This window comes from Lepidochelys olivacea (genome assembly GCF_965140295.1).
Source record: "Lepidochelys olivacea isolate rLepOli2 genome assembly, chromosome: 3".
Lineage (NCBI taxonomy): Eukaryota > Metazoa > Chordata > Testudines > Cheloniidae > Lepidochelys > Lepidochelys olivacea.
Window position 1 is genome coordinate 207324815 of NC_140413.1, and position 15844 is coordinate 207340658.

At 42.3% G+C, this 15844-nt stretch overlaps 1 protein-coding gene across 1 annotated transcript in view; it reads left to right on the top strand.

Moving 5' to 3' along the window:
* Nucleotides 1–101: 101 nt before the first annotated feature.
* The window catches only part of XRN2 (5'-3' exoribonuclease 2), an 85080-nt gene continuing 69337 nt past the window's right edge, over nt 102–15844 (top strand). Inside the window, exons 1-3 of the mRNA XM_084622280.1 lie at nt 102–269; nt 12832–12959; nt 13043–13154. Coding sequence (XP_084478406.1) covers nt 195–269; nt 12832–12959; nt 13043–13154 — 315 coding nt within the window. The 5' untranslated portion in view covers nt 102–194. The remainder of the gene's footprint in view (nt 270–12831; nt 12960–13042; nt 13155–15844) is intronic.

The window sequence follows — 15844 nt, forward strand, 5'->3', positions numbered from 1 at the left end:
AGCCCGCACTGCGCATGCCTGAATATGGCCGCCCAAAATCACGTGACTTAACCCGTTCGCCGCCGCCGCCCCCCCAGCACTTTTTTCCCTATCATGCCTCGCGGCTGCCCCTTGCCCCGGAAGTCCGGTTGCTGCCGCCGCCGCCTGGATTCCAATTGAGCTACGCGGCCGCGGCTGTATCCCCACGCGGGGCCATGGGAGTCCCGGCCTTCTTCCGCTGGCTCAGCCGCAAGTACCCCTCCATCATCGTCCACAGCGTGGAGGAGAAGGTGAGGCCGGCGCCGCCCCATCCCCTCCCGTCCCGGGGCTCGGCCTCCGTCCCCCAGCAACCCGCCTCCCGTCCCGGGGCTCGGCCTCCGTCCCCCAGCAACCCGCCCCCCCTCCCCGCACCTCCCGTCCCGGGGCTCGGGCTCCGTCCCCCAGCAACCCGCCCCCCCCCTCCGGCCTCCGTCCCCCAGCAACCCTCCCCGCACCTCCCGTCCCGGGGCTCGGCCTCCGTCCCCCAGCAACCCGCCCCCCCCCCCCGCACCTCCCGTCCCGGGGCTCGGCCTCCGTCCCCCAGCAACCCGCCTCCCGTCCCGGGGCTCGGCCTCCGTCCCCCAGCAACCCGCCCCCCCCTCCCCGCACCTCCCGTCCCGGGGCTCGGCCTCCGTCCCCCAGCAACCCGCCTCCCGTCCCGGGGCTCGGCCTCCGTCCCCCAGCAACCCGCCCCCCCCCCCGCACCTCCCGTCCCGGGGCTCGGCCTCCGTCCCCCAGCAACCCGCCTCCCGTCCCGGGGCTCGGCCTCCGTCCCCCAGCAACCCGCCCCCCCCTCCCCGCACCTCCCGTCCCGGGGCTCGGCCTCCGTCCCCCAGCAACCCGCCCCCCCCTCCCCGCACCTCCCGTCCCGGGGCTCGGCCTCCGTCCCCCAGCAACCCGCCCCCCCCTCCCCGCACCTCCCGTCCCGGGGCTCGGCCTCCGTCCCCCAGTAGCCCGCCCCCCCGGGGATCGGCTCCCAGCCGCCGCTCCCTCGTCTCCAGCCCAGGGCTCGGCCCCAGCCACCACCTGCTCCCTCCCCCCGGCCCCCAGCAGCCTCCCCCCTGCAGCCTCCCCCCTGCATTCCGGGGCCCGGCCCCCCGTGAACCGCAAACACCCCCCCGCCCCAGTCCCAGCTCCCGCTGGGTCCGCGTGGACTCCGGGAGCTGCACACGGGGCTGACTCTGTAGCCATCCCGACCCCTTGGCTGAGCTGGGAGCCCCCTTCCCGCTGGGCCCGGAGCTCTGGTTGATCTTCAGCTCTCCCTGCGTGAGTCTCCTGAGCCCAGGCTGCGCGTGGGGTTACAGCTAGTAGCTCTCCAGCCGGGGCAGCCACGAGATCTTCCTGCGTGGAGAGCTGGGTTTCCCTTGACTGCATTGCACTGTGTGTGTGTTGTGGATGTCTCTTCCCCCCACCCCCCATTAGGCTAGGCGCTGTACAAGCATGTAACAAAGACACCGCCTCTCCCCACTTGTGAACAAACCCAAAGGACTGAAAAGCTCATTAGTACGCTGCCGATTCGTGACCTTACTTGCTATGTTAAGGTGCACGGTCAGTTGTCTTTTGATACATTTTGGTAGATTGATTTATATCTAGCAAATGCTGGTGTGTCATATGTAGTGCTAACTAATCCTGTGGCACTGTGTAAGTAATAAATAATAGGGAAGAAGCTGAATAGTGGTGCCATGACATCGTCCAGCATCTGCCTGTTAGTTCTTTGAATGGAAACTAAAAGTTTTCTTATCACGTGACTGCTGCTGTTTCCAAATGTCCTGAAAACAGGACCTTTTATGTAGCATTTCTTATTGTATTTTCTGCAAAACTCAAGAGAACTAAACTTGTTTGCTCCTAAGCTACAGTTAGTATCAAGTAATGGTTTTTGTGTTTCCCCCTCCCGTGCCCTCCTGGGATTGTAAGTCTTTACTTGCTGACTTTTCGACTTCCCCCCATGGTCGTTTTGCGTGGCACAGAAGCTAGCACTTCTTATATTTGTTATACTCGCTTTTAGTTCTATTTATGCCATCATCTTTTATTGGCACTATCATTAATGACAATTTAACTTTAGCTACCAGGAAATCATTATTGCTTAATGACTGACTGGATGAATTGATAGCCGAAAGTGAATCTGAAGGTCTTTAGCACGTCTGGTCATTAATTGCCGTGAAATGTCTGACCTGGAGGTCACTGTTGCTGCTATTAAACTTTGGCAAAATGTGGAAAATGTAAAGGAAAAAATACTGTTGAAAAGCTGAATGGCCTGATGCTGTGGAGATGGTGTTCTGTTTACAGTGCTAATTTCTTTTGGGCTGTTAGGCCTGTGCAATAAGTAACTAATAGAAAATATTCTATCAGATTTATAATTGTTAGCAAACTGCAGAGATGTGGAGAGATCACAAGAGTTTTTTTAGCAACTAAGACCACTTCTCAGCTGCAGAGTTTTAGGTTTTAAAGCAAACTTAAATGTAGTTTTACAATACTGATACAAAAATGTCAGTGCTTCATCATAACCAATTACAAGTAAACTTGTGTATGCTATGATATAAAAGTAACAGTTGTAGACTACATACTTCAGAGGTGGAAAATGGTGTAATGGGAAATTTTGGGGGAAGAATGATTGAACACATTTTGTTCAGTTTATTTTTTCTCCTATATAGTCCTCAAACCACTTAATCATGCTTGTACGTTCGCTCTGAATTTCCTTCAATTTCTTCATAATATTTTTGGGATTGAGAGGTATAATTGTGCTCTGACTTCTTGGAACGTTGTCAAGTGTTTCATGATCTCTCGCATAGCCATTCCATTCTTCTGATATTTAAATGGATGATTCAATAGCTTGGTAAGGAATACTGTCTAACAGTTTTGGGTTTTTTTTCTGTCAACGATGAGGTGGGTGAGGATTAACTTTCCCTTACAGCAGTTGCTTGAGCTTACGTACTAGTTTCTAGATTAGGGGTGGGCAAACTATGGCCCGGGGACTGCATCCAGCCCTTCAGACATTTTAGACCCTTCAGACTGCTCCAGCCCTTGAGATCCAGCCAGGGAGTGGGGTTAGGAGGTTGTCCCGCTCCATGAATGCTGGGGCTCCTGGAAGCAGTGGATTGTCCCAGCTATGTAGGGGTAGCCAGGGGGCACCACACACTGCCCCTGCGGTTCCCATTGGCCAGCAGCTGCGGCCAATGGGAGCTGCAGGGGCAGTGCCTCTGGACAGCGCAGCGTGCAGAGCCACCTGGCCTTGCCTCTGCATATGAGCCAGAGGGAGGGCATGCCGCTGCTTCCAGGAGCTGCTAGAGGTAAGCGCTGTCCGGAGCCTGCACCCCTGACCCCCTACTGTGCCCCTGCCCTATCCCTGATCCCCCTCCCACCCTCCGAACCCCTTGGTCCCAGGCCGGAGCACCCTCTTGCACCCCCAACCTCTCACTCCCAGCCCCACCACAGAACCCGCACTCCCCTGCTGAAACCCTAACTCCCTCCCACACCCCAACCCCCAATTTTGTGAGCATTTATGACCCGCCATACAATTTCCATACCCAGATGTGGCCCTCAGGCCAAAAAGTTTGCCCATCCTGTTCTAGATGAAGGTCTAAAAACTGCAGCTTTTTTTGCTTCAGTGTGAAAAATCAAGCAACTCTTTCACTTTTCTTTCACCTTTCTTGGGTTGGAATAGAAGCCAAACACTTTCATGCTCTCCATATATGTTAAGGGAAAAAGGACAAACACAGATTGCAGATTGGTAGTTTTCAAAATTGTTTCTCTTCTCTTTTTTTGAATGAGCTTCACAAAGATAACAATGACAATAAAGTTCACATTGAAGATGACATTTGTAAGTACTTTACTAGTTAAGTAGCACTTACATAGAGAATTTTATTAAACTAAGGCAATTCACAAGCAAAAACCTTGACTTGCTCTCATAAATATACTAAACCATAAAAAAATTAGGGATTTAAGGATTAAAAAGGAGTAAAAGGCTGCAAAGTCAAGCATTCAAATTAGGAAATGCCAAAGTGAATGTTTCCTGTGCAACCTTAATTTGGCCCCCTTGTGCATATGCATTATGGTAGTCTTACATGAGCTCTCTTTTAAACCAAACACGACCCAAGTTCATTCGGGTAGCTTGGATATGCTATGGGAATGAATCGGTGTAATGAGGAAGTCTGTTTTCTATAGGGTCCCTGCCTTTTTTTATTGCAGAAGTTGAAGGTTTGTGATGAATGAGGCAGGGGAGTGTAGGAAGAAGGGGGATGGCCTTGTGGTTAGGGCAGTTGACAACTGCCCTAGAGACTGGGGTTCCATCCCTGCCTCTATCAGAGGTCCTTACCCCCAGATTTTTCACAGGTAGTCACTTCTGCATCTAATGAAAGGCTGTATCATAATGCATACACACAAGGCAGCTAAATTAAGGTTGCGTGGGCAATGTTCATTCTGGTATTTCCTAATGTGAAAGTACTTGATTTTGCTATCTTTTTAATCCTTAAATTTAATCCTTCATTTTGTATTTCCTAATTCTGTATGGTTTTTATCTTACTGATGAGAGCAGCCTTTGTTTGTGTATAAACCATTGAAAAGCTGTTTTTATTTGATCAGACATCTGTGTAAGGGTAAAAAACAATACATAAAATCTTCACCTTACTAAGATTGTGATCACTTTCCCATCTTTTGTAACTAAAATTTTCACATCCTGGAATAAAATTGGACAGCTCTCTGAAGCGTTTAAAGTATAATGGTGAGAGTGACTAATGTTTGGGACCACACTTAATGAGATTACATAGAATCGTGGGACTAGAAGGGACCTTAAGAGGTTATCTAGTCCAGTCCTCTGCACTAATGTCCAGAGTGATTATTATCTAGACCATCCCTGACAGGTGTTTGTCTAACCTGCTCTTAAAAAAAAATCTCCAGTGATGGAGATTCCACAAACTCCCTAGGCAGTTTAGTTCAGTGCTTAACCATCATGACAGTTAGGAAGTTTTTCCTAATTTCCAGCCTAAACCTCCCTTCCTGCAATTTAAGGCCATTGCTTCTTGGCCTGTCATCAGACGGTAAGGATAACAAGTTTTCTCCCTCCTCCTTGTAACCACCTTTTATGTACTTGAAAACTGTTATCATGTCATTTGTGTCCTTCCTCCCCCCTCCCCCCCTTCTCTTCTCCAGACTAAATAAACCCAGGTTTTTTCAATCTTTCCTCATTGGTCATGTTTTCTAAACTTTTAATCATTTTTGTTGCTCCTCTCTGGATTTTCTCGTTTGTCCACATTTCCTGAAATGTGTTGCCCAGAGCTGGACACAGTACTCCAGTTGAGGTCTAATTAGCGTGTAGTAGAGTGGAAGAATTACTTCTTGTGTTTTGCTTACAACATTCCTGCTAATACATCCCAGAATGTTTTTGTTTTCTTTTTTCTTTTTTTTTTTTTTTTGCAACAGTGTCACACTGACTCTCATGTAGCTTGTGAACTACTATGACCCCCCGATCCCTTTCTGCAGTACTCCTTCCTAGACAGCTATTTTCCATTTTGTGTGTGCGTAACTGATTTTTCCTTCCTAAGTGGAGTACTTTACAGTTGTCCTTATTGAATTTAATCCAATTTACTTCAGACCATTTCTCCAGTTTGTCCAGATCATTTTGAATTTTAAACCTCTTGTGGAAACAGTTTATGGCAAATTTAATTTGTCTGATCCTGGTGTTCTTACATTGAATAGTGACTTACTCCATGAGTAAATCCTGTTTTCCATGGGACACTACATGGAATAAAGTATATTTGTGATTGGTATCGAAATCTGGCCATAAATTCAAAAGTTGAGTTGGATCTCATGGAAGCTTGTCTCTTTTTGAAATATTAACAGGTCGATCCTTGGTCTTTTATTTTACAAAGAGAAATAAATTGGTTAATCTTAAATCAAGCAGGAATAAGAGAAAGATTGAAGATACTACAAAATCCTGGGGAGAATATTAATCAAATTCACATGACCTAATAAAGTGACAGCTAGAGTGTCATATCCGGAGATCTATTTTCAGTTGTTTGAACAATTTAGTTATATCACAAGAGACATCGTTACCAGATACTTCAATCCATTACAAGACTATTTTTCATTGAAAATGTGATGGCGGCGTATTGGTTTTATGAGCATATAAGGGTAAAGTTAAACCAAGCTACTTTACAAAATCTTTAAAAAGAGCCTGAATATAAGCAAAATATAATCTTGAGGGTGAAGCGAAATATCACCAGAGGGCAATTTTATGTTCTATATCATATAGTTGTAAGCCTTTTATACCTGAATCAGTTAGCTATAGTGAGGTGTTTGATTGAAAGAACAAATAGAAGTAAAGAGAAGATGGCTGTCTTGTCCCATTATATAATCAGAATGAATACTGTTTTTTTTTTTAAAGTGACACTCTCAGTTGACTCGAAAAGCTTTATAATATTAAATTATTCAAAGTTAGCGTAGAAAAAAACTTTGGCTAATAGACCCACTCATACATTTGTATCAGATGCATGTATCAATGCATCTGATACAAATTTTTGCTTAATTCTCCATATTACATAATGTTCTTATTTCATGATTAGTCAGATAGTCTGAGATGTACCTTGACTGATCTGGATGCATAATAGAAGGGAGAATCAGAGAGAGAAAATTAGCTTTAAAAAAGGCTGAAGTTATCCTGATCATAAATCTTACCATCTGATTTATTTTATCTTCAGTATTTTTTAAACGTTGATTCGTGCTTTAAGAGAAAATACTGGCAGGATTCCTTGTTTTCATGAATATGGACTATCTGTAAGAGATGTGAAGCAAGACGTTATTTTATGGCTTTTAAAACTGGAGTAATAGTTCTTCTGGACCTGGTGCATGATCTGTGGTATTTTCTGCTTTCAGTTCTCTATTTGAATCTGGTAATACAAGGAATGTAAAGTCTTATCCAAAAACGTCAAGATCTGGGAAACGGATGATTTCATTTTAAGGATGTAGTCAGTGATGATAGTGCATAACAGTAACTCAGAAAAGATTTGATAAAGGTTCTTTCAGACTACTGAATGATGCCACATGAGTTCGAAAATCCACTAACAACTGCCCTCTTTTATTCCTGTGTTCATAATCTGAGCATAATAAAGTGAAGTTTGAACTATATTTGTAATTATTAGGGCTGTTGATTAATCGCAGTTCACTCATGCATTAGCTCAAAAAAAACAATCGCGATTAATCACACTTTTAAACAATAGAATACCAATTGAAATTTATTAACAATTTTTGGATGTTTTCTACATTTTCAACTGTATTGATTTAACTTAAAACACAGAATACAAAGTGTACAGTGCTCATTTTATATTTATTTTTATCACAAATATTTGTGCTGTAAAAACCAAAATAAATAGTATTTTTCAATTTACCTCATACAAGTAATGCAGTCTATCATGAAATTTGAACTTACAAATGTAAAATTACATACAAAAAATAACTTCATTCAAAAATAAAACAATGTAAAACTTTAGAGCCTACAAGTACACTCAGTCCTACTTCTTGTTCAGCCAGTCACTCGGATAAAAAAGTTTTTGGTTTTTTGCAGGAGATAATGCTGCCTGCTTCTTGTTTATAATGTCACCGGAAAGTGAGAGCAGACATTCGCATGGCACTGTTGTAGCTGATGTTTCAAGATATTTACGTGCCAAATGCACTAAAGATTCATATGTCCCTTCATCTTCAACCACCATTCTAGAGGACATGCATCCATGCTGATGACGTGTTCTGCTCAATAACGATCCAAAGCAATGCAGACCGATGCATGTTCACTTTCATCATCTGAGTCAGATGTCACCAGCAGAAGGTTAACTTTTTTTTTGATGGTTCGGGTTCTGCAGTTTTCGCATCGGAGTGTTGGTCTATTAAGATTTCTGAAAACGTGCTCCACACCTCGTCCCGCTCAGATTTTGGAAGGCACTTCAGATTCTTAAACCTTGGGTTGAGTGCTGTAGCTTTAGAAATCTCACATTGGCACCTTTTTTGTGTTTTGTCAAATCTGCAGTCAGTGTTCTTAAAACGAACAACATGTGCTGGGTCATCATCCGAGGCTGCTATAATATGAAATACATGGCAGAATGAGGGTAAAACAGAGCAGGAGACATACTATTCTCCCACAAAGAGTTCAGTCACAAATTTAATGAATGCATTTTTTTTTAATGAGTGTCATCAGCATGGAAGCATGTCCGCTGGAATGGTAGCCAAAGCATGAAGGGGCATACGAATGTTTAGCATATCTGGCATGTAATATCTTGCAGTGCTAGCTACAAAAGTGCTATGCGAATGTCTGTTCTCACTTTCAGGTGACATTGTAAATAAGAAGCCGGCAGCATTATCTCCCATAAATGTAAACAAACTTGTTTGTCTTAGCGATTGGCTGAATAAGTAGTAGGACTGAGTGGACTTGTAGGCTCTAAAGTTCTACGTTTTGTTTTTGAGTGCAGTTATGTAACAAAAGAAAATCTACATTTGTAAGTTCAGTGTTCATGATAAAAAGATTGTATTATGATACTTTTATGAGGTGAATTGAAAAATGCTATTTCCTTTGTTTTTTACAGCACAAATATCTGTAATAAAAATAAATATAAAGTGAGCACTGTACACTTTGTATTCTATGTTGTAATTGAAATCAATATATTAAAAAAATTAATTGCGATTAATCGCACTGTTAAAACAATAATAGAATACCATTTATTTTTGATGTTTTCTACATTTTCAATCACTTGACAGCCCTAGGGATTGTATCAGGCTGTTTAAGAATATTCTCAACTTCTACCTTGAGATGCAGTGTGTGCCGGGTCTTATAACTGAGAAGACTTTAAATCCCTTTCTTACTGCAACTTTTTTTTTTTTTTTTTTTTGTGCTGAAAGTGTTTTTCTCAGCAGGTAAACGAAGGTGATGTCCTAAACTCGCTTCAAGGATAAAATGTTAGGGTTTAATGCTCCATTATTACAGTCAAACTATAATTTCACTTGCTTAAGATGATGCTATGGGAATCTTAATATATACACACCAGTTGAGTGACCAGCAGCATTATTGAGTTAAAACAGAAACATTCAGACGCATGAACTGAAAAGTTTCCAGTACTGAAACTTGTCCTGTTGAGTTAACTTCATTCTTGAGAATCAGTGTTTAAGCAAAATCTTTAGCCTGATCTTCAATATGTTACTACACAAACTTCATTTTGAAGCGTTCCTGGTTGCTATGTCTGTAACGTACCTGATGCACAGCTACAAAAAGCTAGAAAATGAAGTCATGTGACAAAACATACACTCCACTCTCCCACCCACGTGCAAACACCTTACTATTAACATAGCTGTTATACACCAGGTTATCACTGCCCCCACAGCCTTCTTTCTTGTACACACTCCTTCTCTACACTTCCCTCTCCCAGCAGTAATAGTTAAAGATAGTTGAAGTTGCTAGATGTGTTGTGTGGGGGTATTTTGGTAAAGGAAGTTCTAGAAAGTATGTATTCCTAGGGAAAGCGTCTCAGTGATGGGCTTTGGATCAAGCCTTAAGACACAGCTGTGCAGTGATCACTTAAAATGTGATTATTAACAGCTTTTGCAGAGTGGAAATGGCTTACATCATTTACCAGGACTGAGAGAAATGGTCCATGTCAGCTGCCCAAGAGCGAATGAGTTGTTTGATTGAGTAGGATAGAGGCTGATTCCAGCTTGGATTCTGTGATTGAATGCCTCTTTTGTATAAGAGCTGCTCGGATATGTGTATGGGTTTGTGGTTTGTGTTTTGTTTTTTTTTTAAAGTAGGATGACATTGCATTGTCCTTATCAAGGCTGAGGAGGCAGATCTTAATAGAAAAGTTGATTGGGTGGTCTAGTACTTCTAGGCTGAGCATAGCATACAGGTGTTTGTGGGGCTGTGCGCTCTTGGTGTACAGACTGTCTTCTTCTGGGTGGCAAGCACTTAATGTGTCGGACGCTACCACAATCTAAATAACTAATGACAAATTGTACTTGATTATGGAACTGTAATTTGGCCCCCTTGTGCCTGTGCATTGAGTCTCTAATTACGTGATCCCATACATTTTTTTTTTCTCTCAATAGAATCTCTGTCTCATTCCATGCACAGGATGGATGGTGCTGAGGGATTAAGGCAGCTTTTCAGTATTTATCATTCAGTGTGTGGCCCCATGCCTGCCTTACTGCATTATTTAGTTCTCTCTACACTGAAAACAGAATTATTAATTTCCTCAAGGGATTTTCTGTGGTGCTTGCTGCCATAATACCGGAGTCTCACAAAGAGCAATCAGTTTGTCTTTGGAACACCTTTGTGAGGTGCAGGGATAGTTGCATGGGAAAATGAAGGTTAGAACTTGCAACAGTCTCCACTAATTTTGGGTGCTTCAGAGATCAGGCCCTCAGGAGTATCTTCCTGCTAAGTTTCAAGACACTGTAGTATACCACGGAGATGCTAGAGCTCTTCAAAAATGATTTGCGAATTTTAATAATGAAGAGCATTAGGTGTCTTTACTATTTATAAGGAGAGCAGTAGCAGTCCTTTTATTAAAGAGGCAGGACCAAAGCATGTGTGATTGTGAGACAGCGGAATGACCGTCTCCAGAAGTTTGAAAATTCAGGGTTTGCAGCCTGTAATCTGTTTGGTGTTTAATGCAATCTGTTAAACTGTTTGTTTTGGGTCTGTTCATTAGGTAATGGCATTTTACAATGTGCCAGAGTGGAAAGAAGAGCGTGGGGCATGAAAGTTGGAAACTACTGATTTGTCTAAGGGAAAATTGAGTAATAGATTTTTGTCTGGTTATTGGTCATGAAATTATGGTCATCAATCTGCTTTGGAGACAAATTCCTCAAACTGGAAGGTAATGGGTGGTGTCTGAGCATCCCAAAACATCTGGTAGTCAGTGGGCAGAATGAGATGTATTCCCTCCCTCCCCACAAAAGGGAAAGCTGACTACTGGTGGGCAAGAGCGTTGGCAGGATCTTATCTGTCTGTGTACAGGGAGCAGGAGGAAGCTAGTCTTTCGAGGCCAATCTTAAACTCTTTTCACACCTTGAACTATAAACAAAAGTAGTGAAGATAGTTAACTCCAAAGCAATCTGCAAAGAGTTACAAAGGGATCTCTCAAACCTGGACGGCAGGTGAAAATCAGTGTTGATAAATGCAAAGTAATGCACATTGAAAAATATAATCCCAGCTATACATACAAAATGATGGGGTCTAAATTAGCTGTTACCACTCAAGAAAGAGATCTTGGAGTCATCGTGGATGGTTCTCTGAAAAGATCCATGCAATGTGCAGCAGCAGTCATAAAAAGCTAACAATGTTAGGAGCGTTAGGAAAGAGAAAGATAAGACAGAAAATATCATGCTTGTATATAAATGCATGGTACGTTCACATCTTAAGTACTGCATGCAGCTTGGTCATCCCATCTTAAAAAAAATCTATTAGAATTGGAAAAGATACAGAGAAGGGCAACACAGATGGGTAGGAGTATGGAACAGCTTCCATATGAGGAATAATTAAGAAGACCGGGACTTCTCAGCTTGGACAAGACACGAATAAGTGTGGGATACAATACAGGTCTATAAAATCTTGACTAGTGTGGAGACAGTAAATAAAGAAGTGTTATTTATCCCTTCACATAACACCAGACCTAGGGATTATCCAATGATATTATTAGGCAGCAGGTTAAAACAAACAAAAGGAAGTACTTCATACAGTGCACAGTCAACATGTGGAACTCTTTGCCAGGGGATCTTGTGAAGGCCAAGACTATAACAGTGTTTAAAAAAAAGGAGCTAGATAAGTTCATAGAGAATAGATCCCTCAATGGTTATTAGCCAGGATGGGCAAGGATGCAACACCTGCTCTGAGTGTCCCTAGCCTCTGTTTGCCAGAAGCTGGTAGTGGATGACAGAGGATGGATCACTTGATGATTGCCTGTTCTGTTCACTCCCTCTGAAGCACCTGCAATTGGCCACGGTCAGAAGACAGGATACTGGGCTAGATGGACCTTTGGTCTGACCCCGTATGGCTGTTCTTAACTAATGTTTCCCAAAGGTAAAGGGAAAGCAGGTGCTTCTTTCCTATCCCTATCACTGTTACTAGTGATGCTTAGCATGATTGGCATGAGTGCTTCTGCTGTGCCCCAAAATCTAGTAAGTTAAAGATTGGTCATCTGTTCACCATGATTTTGACTCCTCTAAAAAGAGAGGGAGAACCAAAAAGTAGTGGTGTCTTTTTGTTTTATCTGTGCTGTAAAGCTAAGTATTTAATATTGGAGAAATAAATAATGGCCCTGGTTTATCTAAACGTGCCAGTTCATCTCTTGCATAAAGTTCAAAGACTGAAGTAGGACTGATATTGTAAAACCTCCTACTGATTATAACTATAGACAGGTCCCTTTGTCAATCAAATTTACAGAAGCCATGTAAGGTCCTGCTGGCCCTACAACATTCTCTTTTGCACCGTTATTCTTGCTTTTGTGGACAGAGGGGAAAAATATAAACATGTTAAAGAACAATGTTTTAACCCTGGCTTAAACTTGGTTATGTTACCTAATTGTAGTGGGAGTGTTTTATTTCTTGTCTGTGTGGCCATATAACAACGTATAATGTTTGCCCAGTTTTAAACAAAGCCTGTTTTGTAGTGTAGACATGGTCTATGTGTAATCATTTTGTGGGCTGATATTCAACTCTTTGCTCCTTCACCTTTTTTCTTTTTAAATCTCATTTGGGTCTGACGTATTTAAAGCCTCTCTGATAACAAAATTGTTGCAAATATGGCAAATACTGAAAGACTTGTTATTACTGTGTTCACAGCCTAAAGAATGCAATGGCATCAAAATTCCAGTTGATACCAGCAAGCCTAATCCTAATGAGGTGGAGTTTGATAACCTGTATTTGGATATGAATGGTATTATCCATCCATGTACACATCCTGAGGACAAGTAAGTGACACTTTTGTCACTTCATAAATAGTTTGTATTATATATTATCTGAAACATTAACAGGATGTCTTGCTAAATTATAGACCAGCTCCCAAAAATGAAGATGAAATGATGGTTGCCATTTTTGAGTACATTGACAGACTTTTCAACATTGTCAGGCCAAGACGACTTCTCTACATGGCAATAGATGGAGTAGTAAGTACTGAAATGTTTGTCTTGTTTCCATATAATGCTAAAGTTGATGCTGTCTGCTTTCATAAACTTCATTAGGCAGTAGTTTAGCTTTTCATTTAATGTGTATTGTTTCAATTACTACACCCAACATTTGACTAACACTTCACCTTGGCATATGTCGAAGAACTGTTAGCAAAGAAAGCTTTCTTGTCTAGTGTATTATATTGGGGTGGAGGGTTATGTGGGATAGCTTTTGCTTTGCTTCCTCAGAACACAAGTCCATTGTAAATAAGAGCCAGTCTAATGGTCCCTTCTGGCCTTAAATCCTATGAATCTATGAAATCAGTAAAAAGAAAAGGAGAACTTGTGGCAAATCAGTGGTAGTTTGTGCAGCAAGCAGGCTGTGAAAGATCAGAAAAGCATACAAATGGACACACAACATTTAGCAACTAATTTAATTGTATTTTGAAAGATTTCAAGAACTCAGCTACGTTTGTTGCTTGACTTCTTCCCCAGCTTGCCTTGGCTGACTTGTATACAGTACCTTGGGAAACAAGTTAATACAGGTGTTTTGGTTGAAGGAACAACCCAACAAAAAAGCATTATTCTAAGTATTCCATTTCTGATTATGTAACCCTATCAGTTATACTAAAATTTGTTTCAAAGGCTCCAGATCAGTTTTTCTCAAGATTCTGCCTGTGTGTATCTATTTGAAAGATTTCCCCCTCCCGCCCCATTTGTAGATCTTTAATATCAATTGTGGCGATCTTATAAATGTTTGTATATGCACTCAATTATGTTGCTGTGTCCTTAAAAACAAACAAAAACAAACTTAAATAAAATGTTCTCTGCTAGAGATTTTAGGATACTGTGTCCCGTGTTACAGTTTATGGTATTATGATGCAAAAAAATGTCATCAGTAAACCTATTACCTGTGGTGTTACATTGTGGTAAGAGAGAGTTCATACTAAATAATGTTTCTCAGTTATACAGCACTTGTAAGTTTCATTTATGTTGCCAGGGAAATTTTAAAGCTTACACATGGTGAGTGGCTGAGACTTGGATGCTACTAGCACCCACTGCTGAGTTTTCTCACTGAGACAGGCACCTGGCAGCATTATAAAAGGCCTTTCTACCCTCAGTCATGTCTCAAGTTGCATCCTACCTCACTAGCAAATGCTGTTTAAAAAATCAACTTTGGCAATGATGTAGTGGCTAACTACTGTGCATTATTGAGCTAGTAATTGGGGATAGATAAGGAAAATAAAGGGATGCATTGTAGCAGATTGGTGTTCCTTTCTGGGCAGGACTCCTGTGATCAGTGTGAGCTGCAACTTTTCCCATTACTGTGAATAATAAGCAGAAGCTTTAGCAGACCCACAGGCAGTTCTTGGGTAACTCTAGTGTAGATTCAGATCTGCGCAGGCGCTCATTCTCCCTTCTCCTTCCCATCCCCTAAAGACACAGGGAGATGGCAAAGATCTAATGAGGAATATCCAACAGTAGAGGGTAAGACAAGAGAGAATGTGGAGACTGAGTCCTGATAAAACTAGAAATATAGGCATGAATAGGCTAAAGCTAAAGAGGAAACTGATGGGCAGGCACCCTGCCAAGCAGCTGGAAGTTGCACGGAAGCTGAGGCAAGGATGGAGGAAATGGGTGTCTGCTTCTTGAGTCAAGGGAATCCATTGTTTTGGGATCATCTCTAGGTCTGAAATTGTAACTATAACAAGAGAGAACCTTATACTGGGAGTTCAGAGCCTGAACTTCAGGAATTTCCCTTATGCTTGCACACTTTTTCCATGTCTCCGTAAGGCATCCGATCAAGAACTCAAACCAATCTTGAAGGAGAAGGGAGGAAATTTATCATAAAGTCAACATGCAGAAACTTATTTTTGCTATTAATAGAACAATCCGTACATAATTATCCATCCTCGATTGTGCTCAGTCACTCCACAAATACCTTGAACAATGAAACATCTAGATTGTAGGAATGTAATTCTTCAGTGGATATTCTGCAAAATCATCTTTAGAAATTTGAGCTATGCACCTCCCAATACTACTTTTCTTGGGATTGAGAAAGTAATGGCTATAACAATTTGATAGCAATATAAGCCCGTATCATCTAGCCTACTGCTCCTGTCTGTAACAAAGGATAGACTTTCTTTTTGGTAACTTATGAGAAGAATCCCTGGAAAGGGATGAGGAAGTTGAAAGATACAAAATATGGCTTCAGAACAGGGGAGAGGGGTATTTTGGGTGGATCTGCGACATTCTGCTAATACAGCCTCCTAGTCCAAAAGGAGAAAAGGAAGGGCAGTCCCCAAAAGAATGGGAGTGGAACTCTGGATGTCAAGAGAAAATTGGGAGCAGAGTTCCCTGATTAAGTACTGTTTAGGAGCTGGTGACTACTTAAGAGTTATGGGAGGATGTTGGCTTTACTGGTTTCCTGGGTGCTTCATGTCCTGAGATGGATGTTTTTAAGGTTTCTAGGGCTGATACCTGAACGAGGCTATTGATACAGGTGGGTGACTAAAAGGATGGTTGAAGTCTGAGTGGTCAGAAGCGTAAGGGCTTGTCTACACTACCATGTAAGTCTGCACCACTTCTGCCTTTTTTGAGGTGGAGTAATTACGTTGATGCAATGGCAAAGTGCTCTCCCATCGAAAGTGTGTCTTCACCAGACATGCTACGCCGATGTAGCGGGGTAG